The sequence below is a fragment of the Plectropomus leopardus genome, chromosome 9 (assembly GCF_008729295.1).
Source record: "Plectropomus leopardus isolate mb chromosome 9, YSFRI_Pleo_2.0, whole genome shotgun sequence".
NCBI lineage: Eukaryota > Metazoa > Chordata > Actinopteri > Perciformes > Serranidae > Plectropomus > Plectropomus leopardus.
In genome coordinates, this window is record NC_056471.1 from 25,790,449 (window position 1) to 25,812,723 (window position 22,275).

General features: G+C 38.9%; 2 protein-coding genes and 1 non-coding gene across 5 annotated transcripts; all 3 read right to left on the reverse strand.

Annotated features, from left to right (window-relative positions):
• Positions 1-357: 357 nt before the first annotated feature.
• Positions 358-15,532, reverse strand: bod1l1 (biorientation of chromosomes in cell division 1-like 1). Of its 3 annotated transcripts, none has more exons than XM_042493554.1 (29): positions 15,331-15,532; positions 13,853-13,977; positions 13,560-13,750; positions 13,000-13,452; positions 12,520-12,669; positions 12,209-12,369; positions 11,973-12,069; positions 11,573-11,699; positions 11,398-11,455; positions 9,513-11,292; positions 9,364-9,416; positions 8,787-8,922; positions 8,485-8,583; positions 7,687-7,730; positions 7,535-7,603; positions 7,321-7,393; positions 7,081-7,139; positions 6,544-6,619; positions 6,376-6,422; positions 6,093-6,261; positions 5,732-5,817; positions 5,365-5,491; positions 4,867-4,919; positions 4,694-4,766; positions 4,357-4,421; positions 4,059-4,155; positions 3,480-3,615; positions 2,684-2,755; positions 358-1,365 (listed from the first exon to the last, which is right to left on the reverse strand). In XM_042493554.1, exons 1-29 carry the CDS (start codon positions 15,445-15,447, stop codon positions 1,233-1,235), a joined length of 4,926 nt encoding a protein of 1,641 aa, XP_042349488.1. In that variant the 5' UTR covers positions 15,448-15,532; the 3' UTR covers positions 358-1,232. The 3 variants fall into 3 exon arrangements, with proteins under 3 accessions (XP_042349488.1, XP_042349489.1, XP_042349487.1); XM_042493555.1 differs by having other exon boundaries at positions 5,765-5,817; positions 13,000-13,464; XM_042493553.1 differs by having other exon boundaries at positions 13,000-13,464.
• A 1,104-nt stretch (positions 15,533-16,636) lies between these two features.
• Positions 16,637-16,718, reverse strand: trnal-aag. The gene has a single exon. It is a non-coding gene; the product is annotated as a tRNA-Leu (tRNA).
• Positions 16,719-17,272: 554 nt separating this feature from the next.
• Positions 17,273-22,027, reverse strand: aurkb (aurora kinase B). The gene is made up of 9 exons (XM_042493297.1): positions 21,911-22,027; positions 20,433-20,471; positions 20,192-20,267; positions 20,068-20,110; positions 19,760-19,948; positions 19,188-19,326; positions 18,453-18,601; positions 18,152-18,326; positions 17,273-17,882 (listed from the first exon to the last, which is right to left on the reverse strand). Exons 1-9 carry the CDS (start codon positions 21,914-21,916, stop codon positions 17,709-17,711), a joined length of 990 nt encoding a protein of 329 aa, XP_042349231.1. The 5' UTR covers positions 21,917-22,027; the 3' UTR covers positions 17,273-17,708.
• Between the last annotated feature and the right edge of the window lie 248 nt (positions 22,028-22,275).

Consider the following 22,275-nt stretch of genomic DNA (forward strand, 5'->3'; position numbering starts at 1 on the left):
AACAGATATTTTAGATTCTCAAACATGACACCTTTTGAAAGACAGAAGCAACACAGATAAGGTTTTCTAAAGCTGTAGAAAAGCTTTTTTTTTTTAAGTGAAAAAAAAAATCTATGAAATCTATCATTTAAGTGTATTATGGAAATACATAAAATGTGTTAACTATTATGCGAATGTGAATATTTTAACCATCAATTCCACAGATTTACTCCTAGAGTCTAAAAATGAAAAAGTAAGACCTCACTTAAAAATAATAAGAGACCTATTTGCTTTCATTCACTTCTATTTTTGAAAAACCTTTGTTGAAAATTAAAAAAATACAAATTCTGATTACGGACCAAAAGTAGTAACAAAGAGGAAGCAATCATCAGTATTTTTAGTTTTATGAAAAAAAGTCTTTACATTGACAGGTAGACAAGATATCTAACAACACATTATACTGATATACAGTTAACTCTAAAACAATACAAGTAACTAGATTACCTCCATTCAGACAGTAAAAAACAGTTCTTTGTCTGCAGTGGCTGTTGTTACAAATATGTCATGAATAAGCTTCAGTTTCCAGATAAACTGTCCACAAACTGTCTTGTTTTTCCAGTCTAATACTGCTGTTATTCGGAATAAAATATTAAAAAAATAAAATAAAATTTTAAAAAATGAAAAAAAAAAAAAAACTTCATTTACCCCCCCCAAAAAATGTAAAAACAAAAAGGTAAAAAAAAAAAAAAGTGGGAGGAAAAACTATCATTCACAGAATGAATAGTGAGTAATAAAAATCACAGTGATTTCTATGTACAAGAGTTTGGATTTACAAACAGTCTCAGCAGGAACTGAAACACACGCTGGCCTCTAATTTCACTTCTCCCTCTTTATGTCAAAGCACGACCCGGCTGCTCGTTAGGCCTTTGATTGGCCTGAAACACTCTGATTCACGGGGTATTACTGAATAAACGGAGGAATGATGAAGCCTGATCCAAACCATATGGGCGTAGTGCAGTAGAAGGTATTCTGGGGGGATTCCTGCACAGATCCTCAGGTTTATACTCAACCATCAGAGCAGAGAGTATAATACTATCCAGAGCTTTTCAATATCTACAGTCAATGAAGCAGAAACAGCTTTACGTGCTAACTGACTGTACGGGCACTTTGGCCCCCAACAACAAAACTGACTTGAATGCGGAGTGCGGAGAAAACGCTTCTGGGGTGAATCAGTCCACCGCTGTCTGAGGTTTTTAGCGTTTGGCTCTCTTGGAAGGGGGCTCCTCTGATTTCTGTCCTCCCCGCGTTCGCACCGCAGGGGGGCTGGCCTCCCGTTTACGGCCCCCCTTCGCCACTGCTGCTGCAGCCGCCTGGCCCCTCGTCCCGCTGCAGGAGGGAAACAAGGAGCGAGTGTCAGTCCGTTTGTCTAAAGTGTCACATTTAGGTGCTGTAAAAATTTGTCTTTGTTAATTCAAGCGTGAAAGGAGTTGCAATAACAAGAACTGCTTTGCTAAATTTAAGTGAACTTGGCGCGTCGACCGTCTCCGTAAATAGAGAAAAAGAGCATGAGGCGGATTTCTTAAGACTTCTGTAAAGTTAACTGGAATTTAATTTGAGTTAAAAACAAAAGAAACATTTCTGACAAAAATTACCCGGAAAACTACAAATGGGCAGAATTTAAAGAAACCGAAAATCTCAGAAAAAACTTTAAGAAAGGTAGTAAAATACACTTTCTCACTGATGAAAAATATGTGTACATACATAATGGAAATAAATCAACTAGTCTCTCTCTTTTTTAAAAAAAAAAAAAAATATACTGTAGGTATAAATAGAATATGTTTGTTGAAAACTGGATACTCAACCTTCCTTTTTAACCCATTCTGAAAAGTTGTTTTCCAATAGTATATCTTTTATTTAGGATTATTTACGTTTCACATTTAAATTTCTGTATCCCCTTAAAGTAAGTTTAAAAAGGTGTTAAAAAAGGAAATGATGATCCACAGATGTACAGAGTATATATAGATTATAAAAAGCAAACAGGAAAAAAATCTTCAGCACCTTAAAGAAGCCAAGACAAGAAAACATTTGGTGAGGGGAATTAAGCTTGGTGTACTGCTGAGGAGCTGTGTGATATATTTTACTGCTTTATTTTTTTATAGATTTATATTGTAGTAGCAAACCTGTTCTGTATACATGCAGTGCATAAAAACATACTTATTAAATGGTAATTTGGATCATTTATTTATATTGAGATTTTATTCTGATTGTGATTATTATCATTATTATTATTGTTACAGTTGTTGTTGTTACTTATTTAGACAGATTTTAGAGACTTTAAGGACCTCTTGGCAATCAGGATTTGTAATTAAGCTAGTATGCACTGAGTGTGTCATGCCTTCCACCTAAAATACTCTTACATTAAACAAAAAAAACAAAACAAATTTTTATATATATATATATTATCGAGTCAAATGAATGACAAGTTTACATGTTGTTATAGGCAGTGACTTACTGTAGTGTAATTCCAGATATTTAGCACAAACAGCTTAGGTAATTCATAATGATTATTATTTCTATTTTGGGAGAATTCAGGGAAAGCTTTCGTTAAAATGTTCTCTTTCACAGAGCAGCGACCTCGCCGTCACTTTCGTTAACTTTCGTTAACTTTCGTTCATTCTGTTGAACCTCTATGAGACAAACTCACCGTGTACCAGCTGCGGTCTCCTCTTTACCGCTCTGTCGACTCGCCCGGGTGGACGGTTTACTCGGCTTGTTTCTGAGGAGCATTAAAAACAAATATGAAACAACAGTTGCTGTAGTGCCAAATCTTCCACCAGCTTTAGTTGAACAGGTTGTGACAGAGATGATGCCTGCTGGTCGCCTCGGCGTTCAAACATTCATCACCACAGAGGACGACTGACACGGTGTCTCATAACGGCCACTTCACACCATCAAACACGAATTACTGTCTGATTTAATCAGCAGGTTTTAAGATTAAATTGGTCTCAGAAAATTTTTATTACTTGCTTTTTTTACCGTAAATCCTGTTAACAGCCAATGAAGTTCCAGTAAATTTAAATTATGGGTCTGTAATTGTGTGCAGTCGTGATACTTTCGATTTAACGATTAATCAATTAATTAATTAGATGTCAACTGTTCTTAAATGTGAATATTTTCTGGTGTCTTTACTCCTCTACGACAGTAAACGTCTTGAGCCAGATGCAACGAAATTTCGTTCTTCTGTATGCCTGTCTGGTTTGTCTGGCTGACAGTAAACAAATCTTGAACCTTTAATTTTGGGTTGTGGACAAAATAAGACATTTGAGGACATCATCTTGGGCTTTTGGAAACACTGATAAAATTTTTTCACTGTATTCTGACATCCTATTGATCAAATAATAAAAAAAAATATAAAAATAATGCTTAGTCGAGTCCTGTTCCACTGGTACATTTTTCTTAGTATTATTGTTATTATTGAGGTCCATGAGTTGTCAAATTACCTTTCAGCCTCCAGGCGAGATGCTGACCGTGTTGTTGCTCTTGTTGCGGTTCCTTTTTCCTCCTCTTCTTTGTCACCGTCATCGTCCTCCTCTTCATCATTCAGCTCACTTTCATCTGCCTTTTTGTCCTTTTTATCTGTGGGATAGACGATAAAATGTCCCATGTAGCCCTGGGGTTGATATGCAAACTCAAAGACATTCCAGTGGAGCTTTATATTATATAATTATTTGGTGTAAGATTTTTTCCTAAAAAAAAATTTGTGCTTGTGTAACAGCAGCGTAATGTCTAAATATAATTTTTTTTGAATACTAAAAATAAAAAATTAATACAATTGTCAATGAACTTTGCTTTAAAGGTGCTGTATTTAACTCTGGAGAAAGAAAGTTGATTATTGAGTTTTATTCCCAGGTCGTCAAATAACGACACTTTGAGTTGGTGGTTCAGTTTGACTATAAACCCAACCGTATCTGACGACCTGGTGATGAGTTACACGCAGCACCTTTAAACTTTGATGCACATCTCTTTTTAACAAAACATTCTCTCTCATTTCTCTTTTTTAAAGTTTTAAATTTCCTCACCTGAATCGTCTGTGGCGGCGGCTGCCTTCGGCCGTCCCCTCCGACCGGGTCTCTTCGGAGTCGTCTCTTGGTCCTCTTGTTGTTGCTCCTCCTCAACCTGAAGAGATGTCAGTAAATATTGGATTATGATGAGAGTTTGAACAGGACAGCGAGTAAGAACCGAAAATTTAAAAGGTAAGATTTAAGTTAAACTTGTAAGTTGTTACACAAACAATAAAGACAAAACAACAACAGTGATGGATACACTTACAGCATTTATGAAGCCAAACAGATACATATTTTTAAATAACAAACATACATCATCTGGTTTCTTCTCACTGCAGAGCCCCTCTTTGACCTCCTCCTCACCTCCTGTCTGGCTCACTGAAGGGGAACAAACTGGAAAAAGGATAAAATGTACAATATGGAGACTGTGTTTACCAAGGTAACTTATTTTACTCCTAAACCAGCAAATGTTGTGATGTTTTGGCAATACAATTAGAGCCCAGGTCCTAAGTTATGTGATTTAGATACAGCCTGCAAAAACCTGCACAGAAAGAATTATTTCATTTATGTTGAAAACATTATGAGGTACTGAAAGTGTGTGTGTGTGTGCGTGCGTGCGTGCGTGCGTGCGTGCGTGCGTGCCTTCTTACCGCTGTCAGGTTGTGGCTCACTTTGTTCCTGGTGACTGTCATCCTTCTTTACCTCCTCTTCAGCCTGAGTTTCCTTTAGAAATACATATTTGAAAACACGTACAGAGGAGTGAAAACAGAGTCAGATGGAGGATGCAGAGATTGTTTTAATCCACAAAAACAACAAATCTCACCTCCACAGATTCTTCCAACACCTCTGACCTCTTCCTCTTTACTGCTGGTTTACCTGTAATGGAAATATGATCAAAACAGATTAAAAATGTATTCAATCCCATCTTTCACACGAGGACCACCCAGAATATTTTTATGGTATATTTAGTTAAGTATTCTAAGTGTAACTATAGCAAAGCTGCCAGCCGTCCCTCATGTCAACTATCATTGCCAAATTACTCATTCATACTATTTTACAGGCTGTTAAGAGCGACGACAGCAAAATAAAACTTGTTAAAGTCTCAACGTCATGCTATGAAATACACCAATTAACTGTTGAGGTTTGGCTCACTTATTCTCTGAGCTGGTAATGCGTGCTCTGGCAGACGTAGCCACACCTCTCCATAATGTCATTAACCACTTGTAGTGTGCTTTTACACATTTACAAAGACACTGAAAACTTCCCATAGAAACCAAAAAATAGGACAGAGACAAATAACTTGAATTAAAAACAAACCTACATGTGTTAATGTTCTCTTTGGAGTCAGAGCTTCCTGCAGCTTCAGTGTCTTCTTGAACAGGAGACGGCAGATTGACTTGACTTCCTCGCCGTGTGATTTTCTTTGGTCCGCTTTCCTCTTCGGTTCTCTACAGGGAAAGTGTTGTCAGGGAAACACTTTAAAAGATGAGGTACAGTGAAATGCACTTAATTCATATGTCATATGTTGGATTTAAATAGTGCCTTTCACGACACTTTACATGTTAAACAAAACTAAACAACATACAAAAATCTATAGTTAAATGTTGACAGTTAATCCCTCAATGTCACATGTTAAGAAACACGGAGTGTCCTTGTAGTAATAAACCTGGTAATGTGAAGTATCTCACATTTATGTACATGTTGCACATTTGTTCATGTACCTCTTCTTTTCCGGTGCTCTCCTCGTCTTTATTCTCAGCCTCCTTCAGATTATCTGAGATTTTAACACAGAAAAGAGTCAGTTATTTACATTATTCTATACTGTGTTTCACCTATTAGCTTAGAGAAGGACAACGTGTTCATAATTTCCTACAACAGAACTAAAATCTTAATAGTTTTAATATCTCTTGATGTCCCTCCCTAATTTGAATATTTGACTGCTGCAAAGTACAATGTGACTGATAGCAGGACAATTTAACAACTATGATGAAAAGTATTTTTCAGACCTGAACAACATCCCTGTCGGCTGATTTAATGTGAAACTCTTACCAGCAGACGCGTCTTTGGCAGCAGCTCCTGACCGTCGTCCACCGCGGCTCAGAGTCTCCTCTGCTTTCTCTGGCTCTTCAGGTTGGTCCCTCTCTGCCTCCTCGCTGGGTTTGGATGATCGACCCCTGCGTGGTGTTCTGACTCCCACATCTTTCTCCTGATCTGCTTCCTGAAGGTAAGAGCAAATCAGATGTCAAATAAAAACATGTATCTGCAAAGATACTTTTACTCTGCCAGTACACAGTTATTCTATGACTGAGGGGATATGAATGACTGTATTTACCTCAGCAGACAGTAGCTCTTTATTTTCCTTTTCATCCCTCTCGTCACCTGATTAGATGCAGAAACAATGAACACATTATTTAATATAGTTCATCCATAAATAGTTCAGATGTTGTTTACTGACTGGGTTACAAAATCTTGAAATTCTGGCGTGTCAAGAAAAGCTCACCAGATTCTTTCAGTGCTTCAGCTTTCTGAGTAGACAGCTTTCGTTTGCGTCTTCCTCGTCTCTCCGTCTTCTCTTCCTACATAACAGACGTTTTTAGCACAGAGGGTAGTGTCTCGTATCGACACCTGAGGTGTAAATCACAGCTTTGATCACAACACAGTGTTGACTGACTCTTTGGACAACGATGCGATGTTTTCTGACATCACAAAGTCTGCAACGATACAATTTTGATTCGGTTAAATTCCGGCACCTGCGATCGATATGAGACATTATCAGTAGGTTTCTTTATTGTCTTTTTCTCGGCTGCTCACCGCTGACTACCTGCCGCAGTGTTTTCTTGTTGAGGAAGGAGGTGTGATTGGACGGATGTGCCATAGGAATTTTAAAATCCAGGTAAATCTTGAAGATGACGATGTATCAATCAATGAGCTTTAAATCTATACATTGATCAGATTGATGTGTCATTACACCCCTAATCGACAGCTAAATGTATCAAATATATGAGAGCTGAATTTAAAAAAAACAAAGAGGCATTACCCTTTCTGACAGATCTGATCCTTTCTCGTCTTCCTGGCTGTCTGTGCTGGAGACATTACCTGAAAAACAAACACAGTGACTGAGATTAACTGTGAAAGAACCGACGACTGTCAGAGGACAAAGAAAACATAACATTAAATTCTTTAGCTGAGGGCAAACTGTAAATATGTTATTTCACAGCGATGTTAGCAGCAGAAACAACCGAGGAAAATCGTAACGAGGGGAGATTTTTTGACTCACTGATTTGTTTGACCAGTTTGGACTGACTCTCTGGTCCACTTTCTGTGATCTCTGCAGTCTTCTCCGGTTCCATCTGAGCATAATTTAAAAGATACACAGATTAATAAAAGGGCTATAACACATATTAGACAGGAGCTATAGATCTGATCAAAACGTTTAATAACAGGCGTTTTACATCTGAACAAAGTGATCATGACTGACGTTAAACACTTACAGTTTGTGGATCACTTTTCTCTGTTCCAGCATTTTCTTCCTCCACTGTTTTATTCTCAGCTTCCTCTTCCTGTTTAAGATAAATGACTTTGAACTTTAGTCTCATATTCACAACTGAACAACGTAAAATAATGAATATGAATGGTTCTTCACCTTGGGGCTTGTCTTTGTGTCTGCAACATCTGGCTCAGTTTGCTCTACAGTAACAACAAGAAGCAAAGTCATTAATAATAATAATAAAGTATGGAATCATTTTTAATCTTTTTAAAAAGAAAATCAAAGTACCTGCTGTTGTGTTAAAAAGGATTATACATATATAATACAGAATTAGCTGTGCTCGCTTAATACAACTCTGTCTACTCTGCAGAAATATCCGATAGCCTACTTTTTTGGGGAAAAAAATATAAATCTTTTTTTCTATTTATTTTTGAATATTAGGGTTTGGGGTTAAACCCTAGGGTTTATCAGAATCTGTTTATCATTACTGTGGGTTGTTTTTTGTTTCGTTTTTATGATCAATTTATTCGATTCTCCTCGTTGTTTTTGTCCACATTGTATTGTCACTGAATATATCCTGCAGTATTGTCCCACTTCTCAAAAATCCCAATAAACAAAGTTCAAAATAATAATAAACTTTTTTATTTAGCAACTTTCAAAACAGGTATAAAGTGCTTTATAATAAAAACAGACCACATTTATTTTTAAATAAAAGAAAGAGAATTAAACTAACTAAAATCCAGAAAGTAAACACATATTAAAACGTAGAACGTTTAAAATGGCATAAAATATAACAGCAATCTTGAAATAGTGTTTTTTCCCCACACAAGACAGGGTTTGTAACTGTGATCTAATATATATATTTATAATTATAGTTAATTATATTAACAAACAATTGACAGAAAAAGAAATCCCATCTCGTTCTTTTTAACAAGATTGTTTTCAAGCACTCACCTTGTTTACTGGGAATTTCGAAGACTTGTTCAGAAACGGCCGCAGTTGTATTTTCCTCTGTGGCTCCTCCCACCTCCTCTGCTGCACACACAACAGCAGCTGAAATATTATAGACAGCACCAAAAAAAAGCAAAGGAGCCCCACGAGACTGATGCACAGACGATGCCAGGTCAAAAAATGCCTTTCATCAAACCAAAAACTTTGCATCGGAATTAAAGATCACAAAAAATGATAAATGAATAGTTCAAAACAGAAGAAACCAGATGTGGATTTAAGCTAAAGCAGGAGATAAGAAAGTTTACCTTCTTTGCTGGTTGCTGCTGCTGCTTCTGAATGTTCCATGTTTCCATGCGGCTGCGCGTCAGCAGCAGTGTCTGCACCTTTGGCTTCGCTCTCGTTTAAAAGAGCCGGAAGTTCATGTGAGGTAGTTTCACCCTCCTGTGTGAAAGACCAGAGATTGTTTTTCCACAACACAGAAAATGCTATTTTCCAACAGCTATATACAGCGAACAAAACCAAACGCCACACTTTTGTTTTTCCATTTTTCAAAAGTTGAAAAATAAGATCTAAGACTTTTCCTATGCACACAAACACTGACAGGGAGTTTTACAAATTTGTGACTAAAATTTGAGAGAAATGTCTTTTGATTGCATAAAAATCTTTTAGATCTTTAACTTAAACCTAAATGGAGCAAAAACAGAAGTGTTGCATTAAACTTTTTGTTCAGTGTATATAGATTTATACATTTCTGATCCAAAAAGCATACAGAGAGTCATGAAACAGTCCAAACAGATAAATGAAAGAAAAGAGGAGAGATGTCTTTATTTGTAAAAGGGACAAAGGCAGTTTAATTTCACAAATGTAATTTTTTTTTGTTACCTGTGAAGCAGAAGCCTCCACATCCATTTCTTCCTCTGAATTTTTAGACACATCTGGAAGAGAGATAAATATTTCTTTTACGAGAAACATCCTGACATGTTTATTTAGCAAATAAAATACACATTTTGCTTTCAGTGTTTTGTATTTACCTGCAGAGTTTGGTTTGTCGTCAACAATCTCCGGTGACGGCTCAGCAGCCTCAGCAGCTGTTTGCACAGCAACAGCCGGCGTTTCTTGTTCAGCTGCAGCGGTTTCCATCAGCTGTGGGACCGTCTGACTCACCTCTGCTTCTTCTTCTCTGGTGTTGCGGCAGATTAAGGTGGAGGACACAGTGCTGTCGGGATCCATGGAGAGCAGAGTCAGAGCTGCTTCTTTCATCTTCATGTCAGCGTCCTGCAGAGTCATCTCGGGCGTCACGTCCTCCCGACTGCTCTCAGGTGGGAGTCTCGCCTCCGCTGAGGTGCAAACGTCCATGAGGGCCAGCAGGGCGTCGGCCTCGGCCGGCACAGCTGGCATCTCGCTCAGTCGTGACTCTGTCTCGCCCTCGGGCGGCTCGGGGGTGATGTCGCTCAGAGCGTCACAAGTGTCGTCTGAGAACGAGGTGGTGACGGTGGTGGTGACGGGATCGGAGTCTGTGCTGGTGTCTTGGAGAAGAGAGTGTTTCTTTGGCTGCTCCTCAGGGTCGACTGAGGAAACCAAAGACTTCTCCAGTTTGTCTTCTCTGGCTGTTTTCTTCTCCTCTTGGCTGTTATCTTTCTTCTCTGGAACTTTATCCTTCTTCTCCGTCTTTTTCTTTGCAGTCTTACTGTCTGATTTGTCATGGAGAGGTTCCTCTGAGACTTTCCGCTGCTCCTTTGCATTTCCCTCTTTTTTCTTCTCCTTTGTCGTCTCAGGTTTGCTGATGGGTGCACTTCCTGTACTTTTGACTTCTGAACTCTGAACTTTACTATCTGTCTTTGATAATAACTGAGTCTTCGTTTCCTCCTTGGATTTTGATTTTGATTTTTCCACAGTTTTTCCTTTTTCTGTTGGTTTGACCCTTTTTGGATCTTTGTCCATTTCAGAGCTGGCCTTGTTTGATTTCTGGCTGTCCTGATCTGCTTTCGTCTTTTCTTTCTCTCCATCTTTACTGTCCGTTTTAGATTTGGGTTTGTCTGCTGGCCTGTCCTCAGTGTGGCTCTTTGACCTTTTCAGGACTTCTCTGGAGTGTTTATCTTTCTTCTTGCTGCCGTCAGGCTCCATATCTGATCGATCCTCAGAGGAGCCGGCAGAATCAGGGCGGAGCAGCTGCTTGAGATCACCTTTAGCTGCAGTTTTATCTCCTTTGGCCTTTTCCTTTTCTTTGCTCTTATCCTTATCTTTCTCCTTTTCTCTAATTTTGTCCTTCTCTGATTTGACCGGCTCCACAGATGGAGCTTTTGTCTTCTTGACAGAGGCATCTTTAGGACCTTCATCTGCCACACCTTCTGACGACTTCCCCTCTCTTGTTGTTCCGGTCATTTTCTTCTCACTTTTAATCTTAGGCTTTTTTTCGCCTTTCTCTTCAGAGGACATTTTAACAGCAGCACCTTCTTTCTGCTGAGATTCATCTGCCTGATGTTCAGATTTTTTCTCCTGCTTCTGTTTGAGTTTGGCACGTTCATCTGACAAGCTGCGCTCTTTGTCTTTGCGTTCTTTAACGTGAAGTTCTTTACGGGACAGACGATCAAATTTCCCAACTGAGCGTTGTTTTAGAGCCTCCTGGGAACCTTGTTCCAACTCCAGGATGAAGGAGTGTGTCCGGCCTTTGTCGGTCAGCTTTTTGGTTTCACTGGAGTCTTCGGAGATGCTGCCGCTCATCCTTCTGTGCCTCTCATCAGACGATGCTGATTCAGACTGATTTTTTATTAATTTCAGTTGTGGAGGCTTTGAGGTTGTAGATTTCCCTTCCTGATTTTGAATCAAAACAAAAAAATGCTCGTTATAACTCACAAATCTGTTTCAAAGCTGTTACCTAGAATCAAATCCATTTACGTCATGATTGTTTTCACGTACCACTTTCTTGGATCCTTCTGTATCTCCTTTCTTTTTGCTTGACATATCTTCATCTTTCCTGAAGGATGAAATTAATGAATGCATTTATTTTTATGTATTTTTTTATATCTATACATTTGCTTGTTTTGTTTGAGAGCAGCTGCTTGAGTTTGAATCTGAGCTTTTGAAAACCTACCTTGAGTCTAGCTTCCTCTTCCTGTTAAGAGCCATTTTTTTCTCCAGAACTTTCCTTTCTTTGCGAGCTTCTTTGGCTCTGGGGCCCTCCAGCCCAGCAGAGTCTCCACTCCTCTGTTTCTTGCGATCTGTGTTGGAAACAAAACTTGGTCAATGATTTGAGAATTAGGAGTAAACAAAGCTATTTTGAGGACATGTTTAATTTTTATTAGACAATGAGAACATGGAGCGTGACAAAAAATGGACTTTAAATGCTGCAATCTCCAGATTTTGTATGTTTTTTGTAACATGTCCCCACTCTTGTGTTGTACGCAGTGAAGAGGAACATAAAAAATAGCAGAGGAGGCAAGAAAACAAGAAACTCTGAAGCACAATTGAAGCTCACGACCACCAGAAAATACCTTGTTCTTCCGCCTGTGCTGCTTTCTGTTTCCGCTTCTCTTCCATTCGCTCCCTGTTCTGTTGTCTCTTGAGCAGCCTTTCCTCTTTGTCCTTTGCCTTTGAGGACACAGATGAGAGACAGCAATGACACAAGACAATAGTGAAAACAAAGGACCATAAATATCAGTGTAGTTTTAAAGATTGTGATCAACTCATTCACCAAGTAAAGCCTCTGATTTAAATTAATACAACTCACCGCGGATCTCCGACGTTCTTCTACAGTGATTTCATCATCTGAGTCACTATAGTAACGGGAGTAGAGGAAGGGTTTGTGAACGTAGGCCTTACGGCGAGGTTTACGCTCTTCTTCTTCTGCGTCTCCGCCGGTTTGTTTCTTCTCTGCTTTCTCATCTTGATCTGGTGAAAAAAATTAAAATACTATCATCAAACACAGAGTAGAGCTGGAAATTAAGAATCTGTGGCAGCTGAGATCATATCGAACACTTTACGATGCTGTTAACTGTTTAAACTTGTTTGAAATCTCAGTCAGGAACGAAAAGCTGAGACCATCTGATTGAAGCTCCCCCTCCTCGGAAGAATCGGACAGCAGCTCGTCGTCTTCACTTTGTCCCTCGAATGACGACAGGTCGCTGGTGTGGACGGAGCTCACAGTGATGTCACTAAGGCCCTCCAGGTCAGAGTCCTCCAAAAAGTATTCTGCAGGATGAGACATCAGGACATCACATCAGTATTTGAACTCAATTTTTACTTAAACAAACAAGGGAGTATTGTGGTCTTCATATATTTATGTGTATTGAACATGTCTTCTTTTTTTATCTGTTGTAATAACCCAAATAAACCGTTATTCAGGAAAAGATGACGGGAAAGAGTTTGAAAATCCACAAAAATATAAATACTGTAATTTGATATCATCCATTGACAAATCTAGTATTACGCCGTCTCTGCGTGATCTTTATATCCCTTTATAAGAACGTAGTGTGCATGCAGGTTTCACTGCTCTAACGCTGACAGAGTTCAGCAGCTCACCTTCTTTTATCCTCTCTCTGGCCTTCTGCTTGGCCTGACTCGTAGATTTCAGCAGATCGTCATCCTGCTTCTCCTCTGATGGTTTTCCAGGTGTTTTGCTGGCAGCTTGCTCTCTCTCCTCCGTCTGCTCCTGAGCTTCTGACTCCTCTTCCTCCATTTTCACCTCCTCTGTTAACCCTTCTTTTCCCAGATCCATCTGCTCCTGAGTGTCCTCTGTCTTCACCTCTAACGCCTGGTCCTCTGATGCCAGCTCCTCTGCCTCCTCCAGCGTCCTTCCGTCCTGGTGGCCGTCTCCTTCCTCGACGACACTCATATCCTGCTCGCTGTCCTCCACCAGCTGCATGGGCTCATCTTGGCCTTTACGTCCTTTATCTGAGCAGGCCCTGACGCTCGCCTCCTGGTTCAAAGAGGTTATGGTGTCCAGGATGGACATGGCGTCGTTGGCTGCAGGAGCTGAAGATGAAGCTGTAAGAATGAGCCACTCACTTTTTAGTTTAACTTTTAAATGAAAGTCATCGTTCTGTCTGTCATGGTTGATGAAGGGATGAGATGTGGTGTACCTTGCTCAGGAATGCTGCTGTCCGGTCTGGTCTCTGTTAAAGGCAGTGGGGCCGGTGGCTCCTCGGTGCAGCTGCCCGGTGACAGAAATTCACGGACCACCCTCTCCACTTGTGGCCTGAAGATATGGTTGATTTTGGGATCCACCACCTGGGCCACGATCCTGTCGACTCCCTGCTCCAGCATCCCAGATCTAAGAGGAACGGTTAGATTTAACTCCAGGTTCTTTGCACTTCTAACTAGTAGAAAGAAAGAAAAGAAACACAGCAGGAGATATTGCTCCATTCTCACTTACTGCAGCACAAGTTGCCTGATGTTGTTTCTCAGCTGGTTCTTGTTTAAATGAGGGCTCCATGTGTGGTTAGAGAGGTGGTTGGAGACAAAGTTGTCCACTCTTTGTTTCAGGTTCAAGTACGCTGGCTGCAAGAGGGGAAAAAGCGATCACAGGTTAGGATTTTGGATTTTTTTGCATGTTTACATACTTCCCCTTATTCATACTCAGTGAATATAATGTCAGTTAAAGTGGTTCAGAAGTAGCCACAGATTCAATTCAATTAATTTCATTGTAGGATGAAAAGTATTATTATTATTATTATTATTATTATTATTTAGATTAGATTTATCATTGTATGGCAAAGTGCAGAATGTGCAAACTAGAGTCAGCTGTCACATCACAAATCACAAGCACTTTTCCTAATCGATTATTGATTAAAAATATTAATTATTCTTTAAACGATTAATTGTTATTTGAAAAAACAAAAACTTTGTTTATTTAAACAATAGTAAATGCATTTATTTCCTCAATCAAAGCTCATAGCACAATATTGCACATACTTTGACAGCATTGCATAGCCTATCGATTGATTGAAAAAAATTCACGTTTATTGAAATTCTTGACAACGACGGATTAATTGATCATCAATTGTTATAATTTCTGTTGCAAACCGTATGTACAATAAGCACCAAAACTCATATTGCCTTCCTCCACCTTTTGCCTTTTGTTTGTGTCAAATTTTGATTAGTTGTCAGCAGTCTGTATGAAGTAAACCTCCAATAACAGAAATCCAGTTTGTTTATAAGAAAAGAAAACAGGGAGTTTAACTCCATGGACTCTCAGCGGCCTAAAACATAAGCAGCATCACTGTGTAGGTTAAGATGTCCAAGTTTGTCAACCCAAAGACATTGTTAATGGATAGGCCATATAACATGAAGCATTATTAATGTTTCCTTATTTGGTGTTATAACAATGCTTTGTAGCAGTTTCTCTACTTCCCCCTTCATTAAAGAGCACATAAGGGTTTCAGTAAAGTCAGATAAAAAGTATTGTTTGATTTAGCAGTTAAACTATTATGTCCAACATGGGGTATATAAAAGTGATAAATGTGAAATGTAATGGATCAGCATTATCTGTCCACCCATGCCAAGTCTCTACTTTGAATTTGATGCTCTACTAAAATGAGTGAAAACTTATGGCTGACTCACATGAAGGGAAAATGGACAATTAGCGTAAAATCTCAAAAAAAAAAACCTAACCATTATCCTAAAATAGACGTCAGTTAATACCCAGGCCCCTCGATTAACCCCATAATGAGCAAATGACTTGACATTATGGGATGTGTTTACAGCGGGATGCAGCTTTGATAGCCCAACACAAAAATCTGTCTGCAGTGTTCCCTAAAATATACTCACCCATTACGATAAATTTCCAATTTTAACAAACTAAAAGTAGCCAAACACTGAGATTGACGTTATAAATGTGTTTTCAGCCGTTACCTTTGTATCAACGTCTGCCAGGCAGTCCCTCCTGAACTGGTCGAAGAGTCCCTGTGTCTTCAGGTGACTGACGATCATTGAGACCAGCTGCGGGTCTCCGGGTGGTAAACCAGCCATGGACGAGTGTAGATTCGCTTAATTAAAATGAATTAATACTGTAAACACATCAGGTAGCTTCTCGGTGAAACGCGCCAGGTTTGTGTTGTGGTTCATGAAGTTCGAAGCGGGTTTGAACCGGAAGTGAAGTTCAGTTTGTGGAAAAAAACGGTTCCATCAAACCGGAATCGCTTCGAAAGCGAGGGTTGCACTACCAAAATAAAAGTTTAAAAATAAAACGTCATATTTTCGTGATGTTTTAGTTGTAGTTTAACAAAGCATTAATGCCACTTTATTATGCAGCATTACATTTGTAATATATATATACATATATAATGGATGACGGAAAAATCACTTAGTATCAAATATAAGTATAAATCAATAAAAAAATTATCGAAAAAAGTTAATACGTAAACAAATTATTGTTAAATAAATAAAATTAAATAATATTTATTTTTATAAATTAAAATAAAATTTAAAAAATATGCAATGTTGAAAACTGAATTTGTAAAATGTATTTGTAATAATAATAATTAATAATAATAAAATAATAATAATAATTATTATTTATTACAGCGCATTTCACCAGGAAGCTTTTGTCTATGTCTGGCTTGTCTAAGTGACCAATAATGTTTTAGACATACAGACATAGAAAAACAGATGTGGGTGTGTAAAAATGTAGAAATAATTATCCATTCATAAATGAAAATTTTAGTTTATTTTTGAATATTTTTATTCTTGTATTTTTTCATACATTTATGTAATAATACTCAAGTCACTTTTTGTCCTCCATACACGTTAAATGGGACATACTGTAACGTTGTGTTATTTCAACGACCTCAAGCGATTTAAATGCAACAAGAAACATCCACGCTTCATTGACGTTATATCCAACTACTCGTTGTTACTTGTGTTTTCAATGAACAAGCAACAGAAATCTGGCTTTGCTTTCAGACCTTTAATTTCGCCCACTCTTTCAAGTTGACTGTAAGTACATGACAGATCTGTCTGATATCAGCCAAAGTGAAAGCGCTGATACTGTTCCAAAACAAATTAGTTACCTTTACTAACCTTTCCATTGTCCCAGACGCTGACAGCAACTTTAACGACCGTGCCAAATTTCTAATAGTAGTCACGTCTATCGTACAACCTCGGCACAATTAACAACACAAGCTATCAGCATACATAGTAAACGCGAATTCAAAAGTACTGGCAGCGGTGGGATTCGAACCCACGCCCCCGAAGAGACTGGAGCCTTAATCCAGCGCCTTAGACCGCTCGGCCACGCTACCGTGTGTTACCGTGGGGGTCACGTGATTTTATGAAACTGACAGATATTTTGAAAAACGATTTTTCTTTTTGTATTGAAATTTTGATAATGTTCGGCCATAAAGTAATTATAATGAATAATATTTTCACTAACTAGGTCATGCTTAAGAATATACACCTAGTTCCAATTTGTTATCACTTGTGTCAAAACTAAACACCTTTTGTTACACACGCCATATTCAAAATACAGGCTGCAAATAAATCCTACTTTCATGAAAAGTCAGCTTTGATGTAACTTTATATTTAGTCTACCATCATTGATGTGAGGGTGGGTACAATATTAAAAACACCTCGAAACTTAGCTGAAACAAAACTTTTAGAGGACAGCTTCAATAAGAACTGGACAATAAGTAACCTTAAGTAAGGGTAAGACTTATTGTAGGTACCAATTTGTTAGATTGCAGTAGTTTCAGCTAGAAGTACTTCATAAAACTGAGTGTATCTGATAGCTTTTGCAAATATTCAGTACTGCTACTGGGTTTTCAAGGTGGCAAGAACATTTACATCACATCAATAGTTCGTTAAAAGTCCACAAAGTCCTTTATAATATTTATTAGAAATGTAAAGTATAGCTTGTGGGAAAATAAAACATGCTTTCCACCCCAAACACATCATCTTAAACTATTTGAGAATATAGTCACCTTTAATCATTCTATAACAGTAGTACTTTGGTGTCAACACCTTCAGATACAGAAATGCAAAACAGAGCAGTGTCCATTTTAAAAAAAGTTTCAGAGACAGAATGACAATAAAAACAAAACACCCCTAGGGAACATACTAGACATAGATAATGACAGCACACTGTACAATATAAAAAGGAGGTATAGATTTAAACCCATCATAAAATGTGCCAGAATAATGGCAGTTTGAAGCCTGTGGCAGTGAAACCGAAGCGCGCTCGTGGCCCGAGTCTCTTGTGAGGGAGATAAAACAAAGTGGGCGGCCAGGTGGGCTCAGGGTTTCTTGCCGGAGCAGATGGGGGGCAGGACTCGGCGGGAGTTAGTGCGCACCCATGGATGGTCGATGACGCTCTGTAGTGAGAGACGATCAATAGGGTTGTGGCGGAGCAGCTTGGCAATCAGGTCTCGTGCACCGTCTGAGATGTTTTTAGGAAACTTCAAATCCACCTGCAAACAGTAAGATGGTGTTTATTGATTGATTGATGAAATCCGAACAATGAATGGTGCAGTCGAAAATATTTAAATTATTAGGATTTCAAATGAGAGACAGACTGACAGTTAGCTATGAGGTTTGCAGATTAAAATATTTATTTGTAACTCAAAATGTAAAAAGATAATGACTTGTGTCAGATGGTTTTCTCAAACGTTCATTTGGAAAAGCTTTCACATCATATACACATTTGTCAGACTGAGTATATGAGACACCAAATACTAACCTTCATAATTCTTTTGTATGTTTCCGAATGGCTTGCAGTCTCAAAAGGTGGGTTACCCACCAAGCATTCATAGCAGAGGACCCCGATGCACCACAGGTCCACTTTCTCACTGTGGGTGTGGCCCTCAATCATCTCTGGAGGGAGGTAGTCCAGCGTCCCGCACATGGTACGACGTCTGGATGGGTTTAAAAACAAAGAGGTAAGCTTGGGAAAGCAGATCTATGTGATGTGATGCTGTGAGCAGATTCTGACAGAACACAGCGGTGCGTTGTGAAACCTCAATGACACTGTGGGTCCTCACCTCAGAGAGGGTGCATGGACGGACCAACCGAAATCGGCAATTTTCAGTTCTCCACGATAGCCGAGAAGCAGATTCTCCGGCTTGATGTCTCGATGAATCACTTTCTTCTCGTGGCAATACATCAGTGCATCAGATATCTCCTCCATATACTGGAAATGTAAAGAGGTCTCACATATTATGCCTGCCTCATCAAATCACTTTACAAGCAGTTTAACTGTCGCAGACAAATTGTCAGTGTCGATATAAAATAATGAGAGTGTGGTAGAGTTGTAGAGCGCGCCTGCCATCTCAGTTGTTTGGTGTAAGGTGGTCAGAAAACTCAGTCTGAGCTGTTTTAACGTCTTCTCTCATATTGACAAGATAGTAAGTTAAGATATGTTCAGTATCAGAAGTTTTTAATTTTGGCTCATGCAAAAACTGAAGTTCAATGATGTAAACATTTTCAGCTGTTGTAGTTTCCGTGTTTAATTTGGCATGTATCTGATCCACCAAAGTTTTTTACTAGGAGCAGGATAGGAAATAATCTAAAATCAAATCTAGTTGCAGTCTTACAAATCATGACCCTGCAAGATCTTATAGTGTGTGACTAAAAGCTCACACGGTCTTAAGATGTGAGACGGAGTCAGACTTTGGTGCTTTAAGAGTCCTCTAGCATGTGGGAGGCATTGCCCTGCAACAATTCACAAACTGGGTTCACTGACTAAAACAACACTAGCACAAATCAAAAACTCTTACTGTGGCAGTACGCTGGTCATCAAATCTTCCACATCTCTGCAGCTCCTTGTACATTTCACCACGTGGGGCGTACTCAAGCACCAAGAACACCCTCTTTCGGTCGTGGAAATAGTTGTAGAAGCGCAAGATGTTGGGGTGCCTGAGGAGTAGAAAACAGATTATGTTTTGAGGCAGCCTTTAGCTATGTTTCCAAAACAAACTGGAAGAAATTTTATAGTCGCTATAATTTTATAGTGTGTTAATAGCACAAGATCAACATTTCTATTTGAGCAAGTTGAGTAAACAGAATGAATGTTTTTCTGGTATCCACCTGTTTTGAAACCAAATGCAAAAACACAGAAAATGTTTGTGGAAAATGCACCACCTGGTTGGTCTACAGAGACGTGTGTTTCTGTTTTCATTCAGCTCAAAGAACATTTAACCTTCAAATAATTCTGAAATTCTGAAAAAATATATTACTGAGAAGTTGTACCGAGGGAAAATTTACAGAGCAATGAGCCTATCAAGTAGTTGTTACTTCCCAGTTAAGGAGGGCCAATATATTGTTGAGATTATGAAAATGTTTAACTTACTTGAGATGTGCCTGAATCTCGATCTCCCTCCTCAGTTGATGCTCCACACCCTCCTTCTCCATCTGTGACTTGAACAGCACCTTCAGCGCCACGATGGCCTGCAGCTTCTTCACCCTCGCAAGGTACACATTACCAAATTTACCCTTCCCTAGCGGTCGACCAATGTCAAAGTCATCGATGGAGATCTTCCTGATGAAAAGAACAAATACAAATATTCTCATGTTAATCACTTAAATATATGGAAGCATAATCAAAACCAGAAGTGGCAATAAATATACAATTCAAAAAATACTCAGGAATATACTCACTTTGAGGCTGCACTGGATGAGCTAACACACTCTCTCCCAGGACCTGAAAATTACAATACAATCAAAACAAGCTGATTTTCGGAGGTGTCTGACTGTTGACTGTATGTGAGGAGGGTAATGTTACCTGTGATGGTGTTTTGTTCTGCTCGTGGCTTCACCTGAACACGCTGTGGGCCAGCCACCATGGTGGGGGTTGTGAACTGATATTCAAACACAGAGAATTAGGTTGGTTTTTGTTCAAGCTAATACTAATTTCCAATATTTTTATACACATATCTGCCAAAAAATGCATTCTGATAGTTCAATCTGTCATAGTTCGGACAACTGATGCTTGAACACATCTTTTTACAAATATTACATCTTACCGGTCGCTGGAAGCCTCTTGGCTCATAATTTTCCTTATTCTGTAAAGGAAAAAGGACAGTTTACATTAACTTACAATACATTTGAGATTATGTGTTTTTGCTAGTCAGTCAGACTTACGCTTAGCTTTGAGTTTTGTTTGCTATTTTAGACAACGGATGCTGAAGTACGTTTTCACCCATGAATTCCTTTTTAGGTGGAGTTGCTTTGCTCAGTTTCTTTATCACCTTTATTGGACCAGAATGATGACTCAAAATGAAGTAAGTGGCGGCTGTGCACTTGATCCAAATATTTTTGAAACTGCAGTATGGTCAAATGCAACATCCAAATGGTAGGAGCTGCAATTGTTTGAGAAGATCACAGCATAACATGACAAATGAAGACCTGTGTCGCTACTGAGAGGCCCCATCTCACAAATCATAATCCAGACACACGGGAACATGCTTGTGTGGTGCCCAAACCACCAAAATCACATCATCATTTATTTATATTTCATTTTTCCAGTGAAAATGAAATGTAAAAATAAATGTTCCCCCTAAAATCACATCTGATGGGGCAATGTCAATATCTGTCAAAACAATTGCTGTATGATTTTTTTTTTTTTTTTTGCACACTGAGCCCGAAACCGGTTCCCCGCGTGCTGTGACTTTCACCTGAATGTGCAAGAAGCTGCTTGTATTAACAGCTGACATCTTCCAGAGAAGCCATTTTGGTTTGCTTTGTGGTGTTTCTTTATTTTTTCTGATATTTTAACCTTTTGGGAAAAAAAATCATATGCATCTTACGGTATTATACAGTCGACGGCAATACCACAAAATAATTTACAGCTTCCCAAAAGACCACAGAATCAAATTCAATACCTCTAAGAGCCCATTTTCAGGAACCTTTTTGTGATAAACTCTACTTTGTATGATCCTAATGTAACACGAGGCAATATTTAACCCTTCAAATGTGTCGTTGTAGAGAACTGGTTCACTACCTTGTAATAAGATAACAAAGGACTATTTTTAAATACCATACCTTAACAAAAAAAATATATATTCTCAGTTACAGACTTAAATCAACCGCAAATTTTCTGCGGGTTAAGTAAATAACGTTAAGTTCTCTTATGACGTTAAAGTTACTAAAACGATTAAAGGTTGAATAACTGAGGCCACTGTGCGCTGCCGTTGGTACAGTTGCCTCTTGTTGGATTTAACGCATCAATTACCGACCACTCCACGTGTTACTTAAGTTTAAATAACACCCGCTTATGTATATAATTAGCCGCATATTGATGTTTTAAAGTTTAACTCTGGACAACGTCCTAAAACATGCTAAATTAGCTAAGCAAGGTAGCAAAGCCAATGCTAACATTACCGAGTTAGCTCGAGTCCGTGCCCCGCTTAAGCGGTATAATTTGCGCTAACATGAACCGTTACTTGCACTCAACTGTTGCTCGATCTTGTTTCTCTATCAAACAATACAAAACAAAAGTTACCTGCATCGTAGTAAAGAATTGTAGTATGAACGTTTTAGCAGAGAAAGCTCGGTGTTGCTATTTTGAACTTTCTCGGCCGCCAACGTTTTCAAAAAGCTGCCGTTCTCGAACCTGATTGGTCGGTGTGCCGCTCAGAGAGCGCTCCCATTGGCCAGAACTGTCAGACGAAAACGCCTCTGATTGGTCTTCTTCTTCTTTTAGATTTCCGGCTGGCTAGATGCCTTGCAGCATGTTGCTGCCGCCCACAGGTCAGTCTTGGTATCACTCTGTTTCACAGTAATCCTGAGGAAGATGCAAAGTTCACGACTGCTTCCAAAATCTGCAGCTGGTCGTCGTTGGGATTTAGTTTAGTTTATTCACACATC

What these genes read in the sequence shown, in the direction of transcription:
- bod1l1 (XM_042493553.1), bottom strand. Translation starts at nt 15,447, where the DNA reads ATGGCTGGTTTACCACCCGGAGACCCGCAGCTGGTCTCAATGATCGTC. An exon ending in CAGAGAGAGGATAAAAGAAG is followed by an intron (nt 12,670 to 12,999) that starts GTGAGCTGCTGA and finishes CTCATCCTGCAG; the next exon opens with AATACTTTTTGGAGGACTCT. An exon ending in CGAAATTCCCAGTAAACAAG is followed by an intron (nt 7,731 to 8,484) that starts GTGAGTGCTTGA and finishes TTGTTACTGTAG; the next exon opens with AGCAAACTGAGCCAGATGTT.
- aurkb (XM_042493297.1), bottom strand. An exon ending in CAAGAGGCTTCCAGCGACCG is followed by an intron (nt 20,268 to 20,432) that starts GTAAGATGTAAT and finishes TTTGAATATCAG; the next exon opens with TTCACAACCCCCACCATGGT. An exon ending in TCATCCAGTGCAGCCTCAAA is followed by an intron (nt 19,949 to 20,067) that starts GTGAGTATATTC and finishes TCTTTTCATCAG; the next exon opens with GAAGATCTCCATCGATGACT.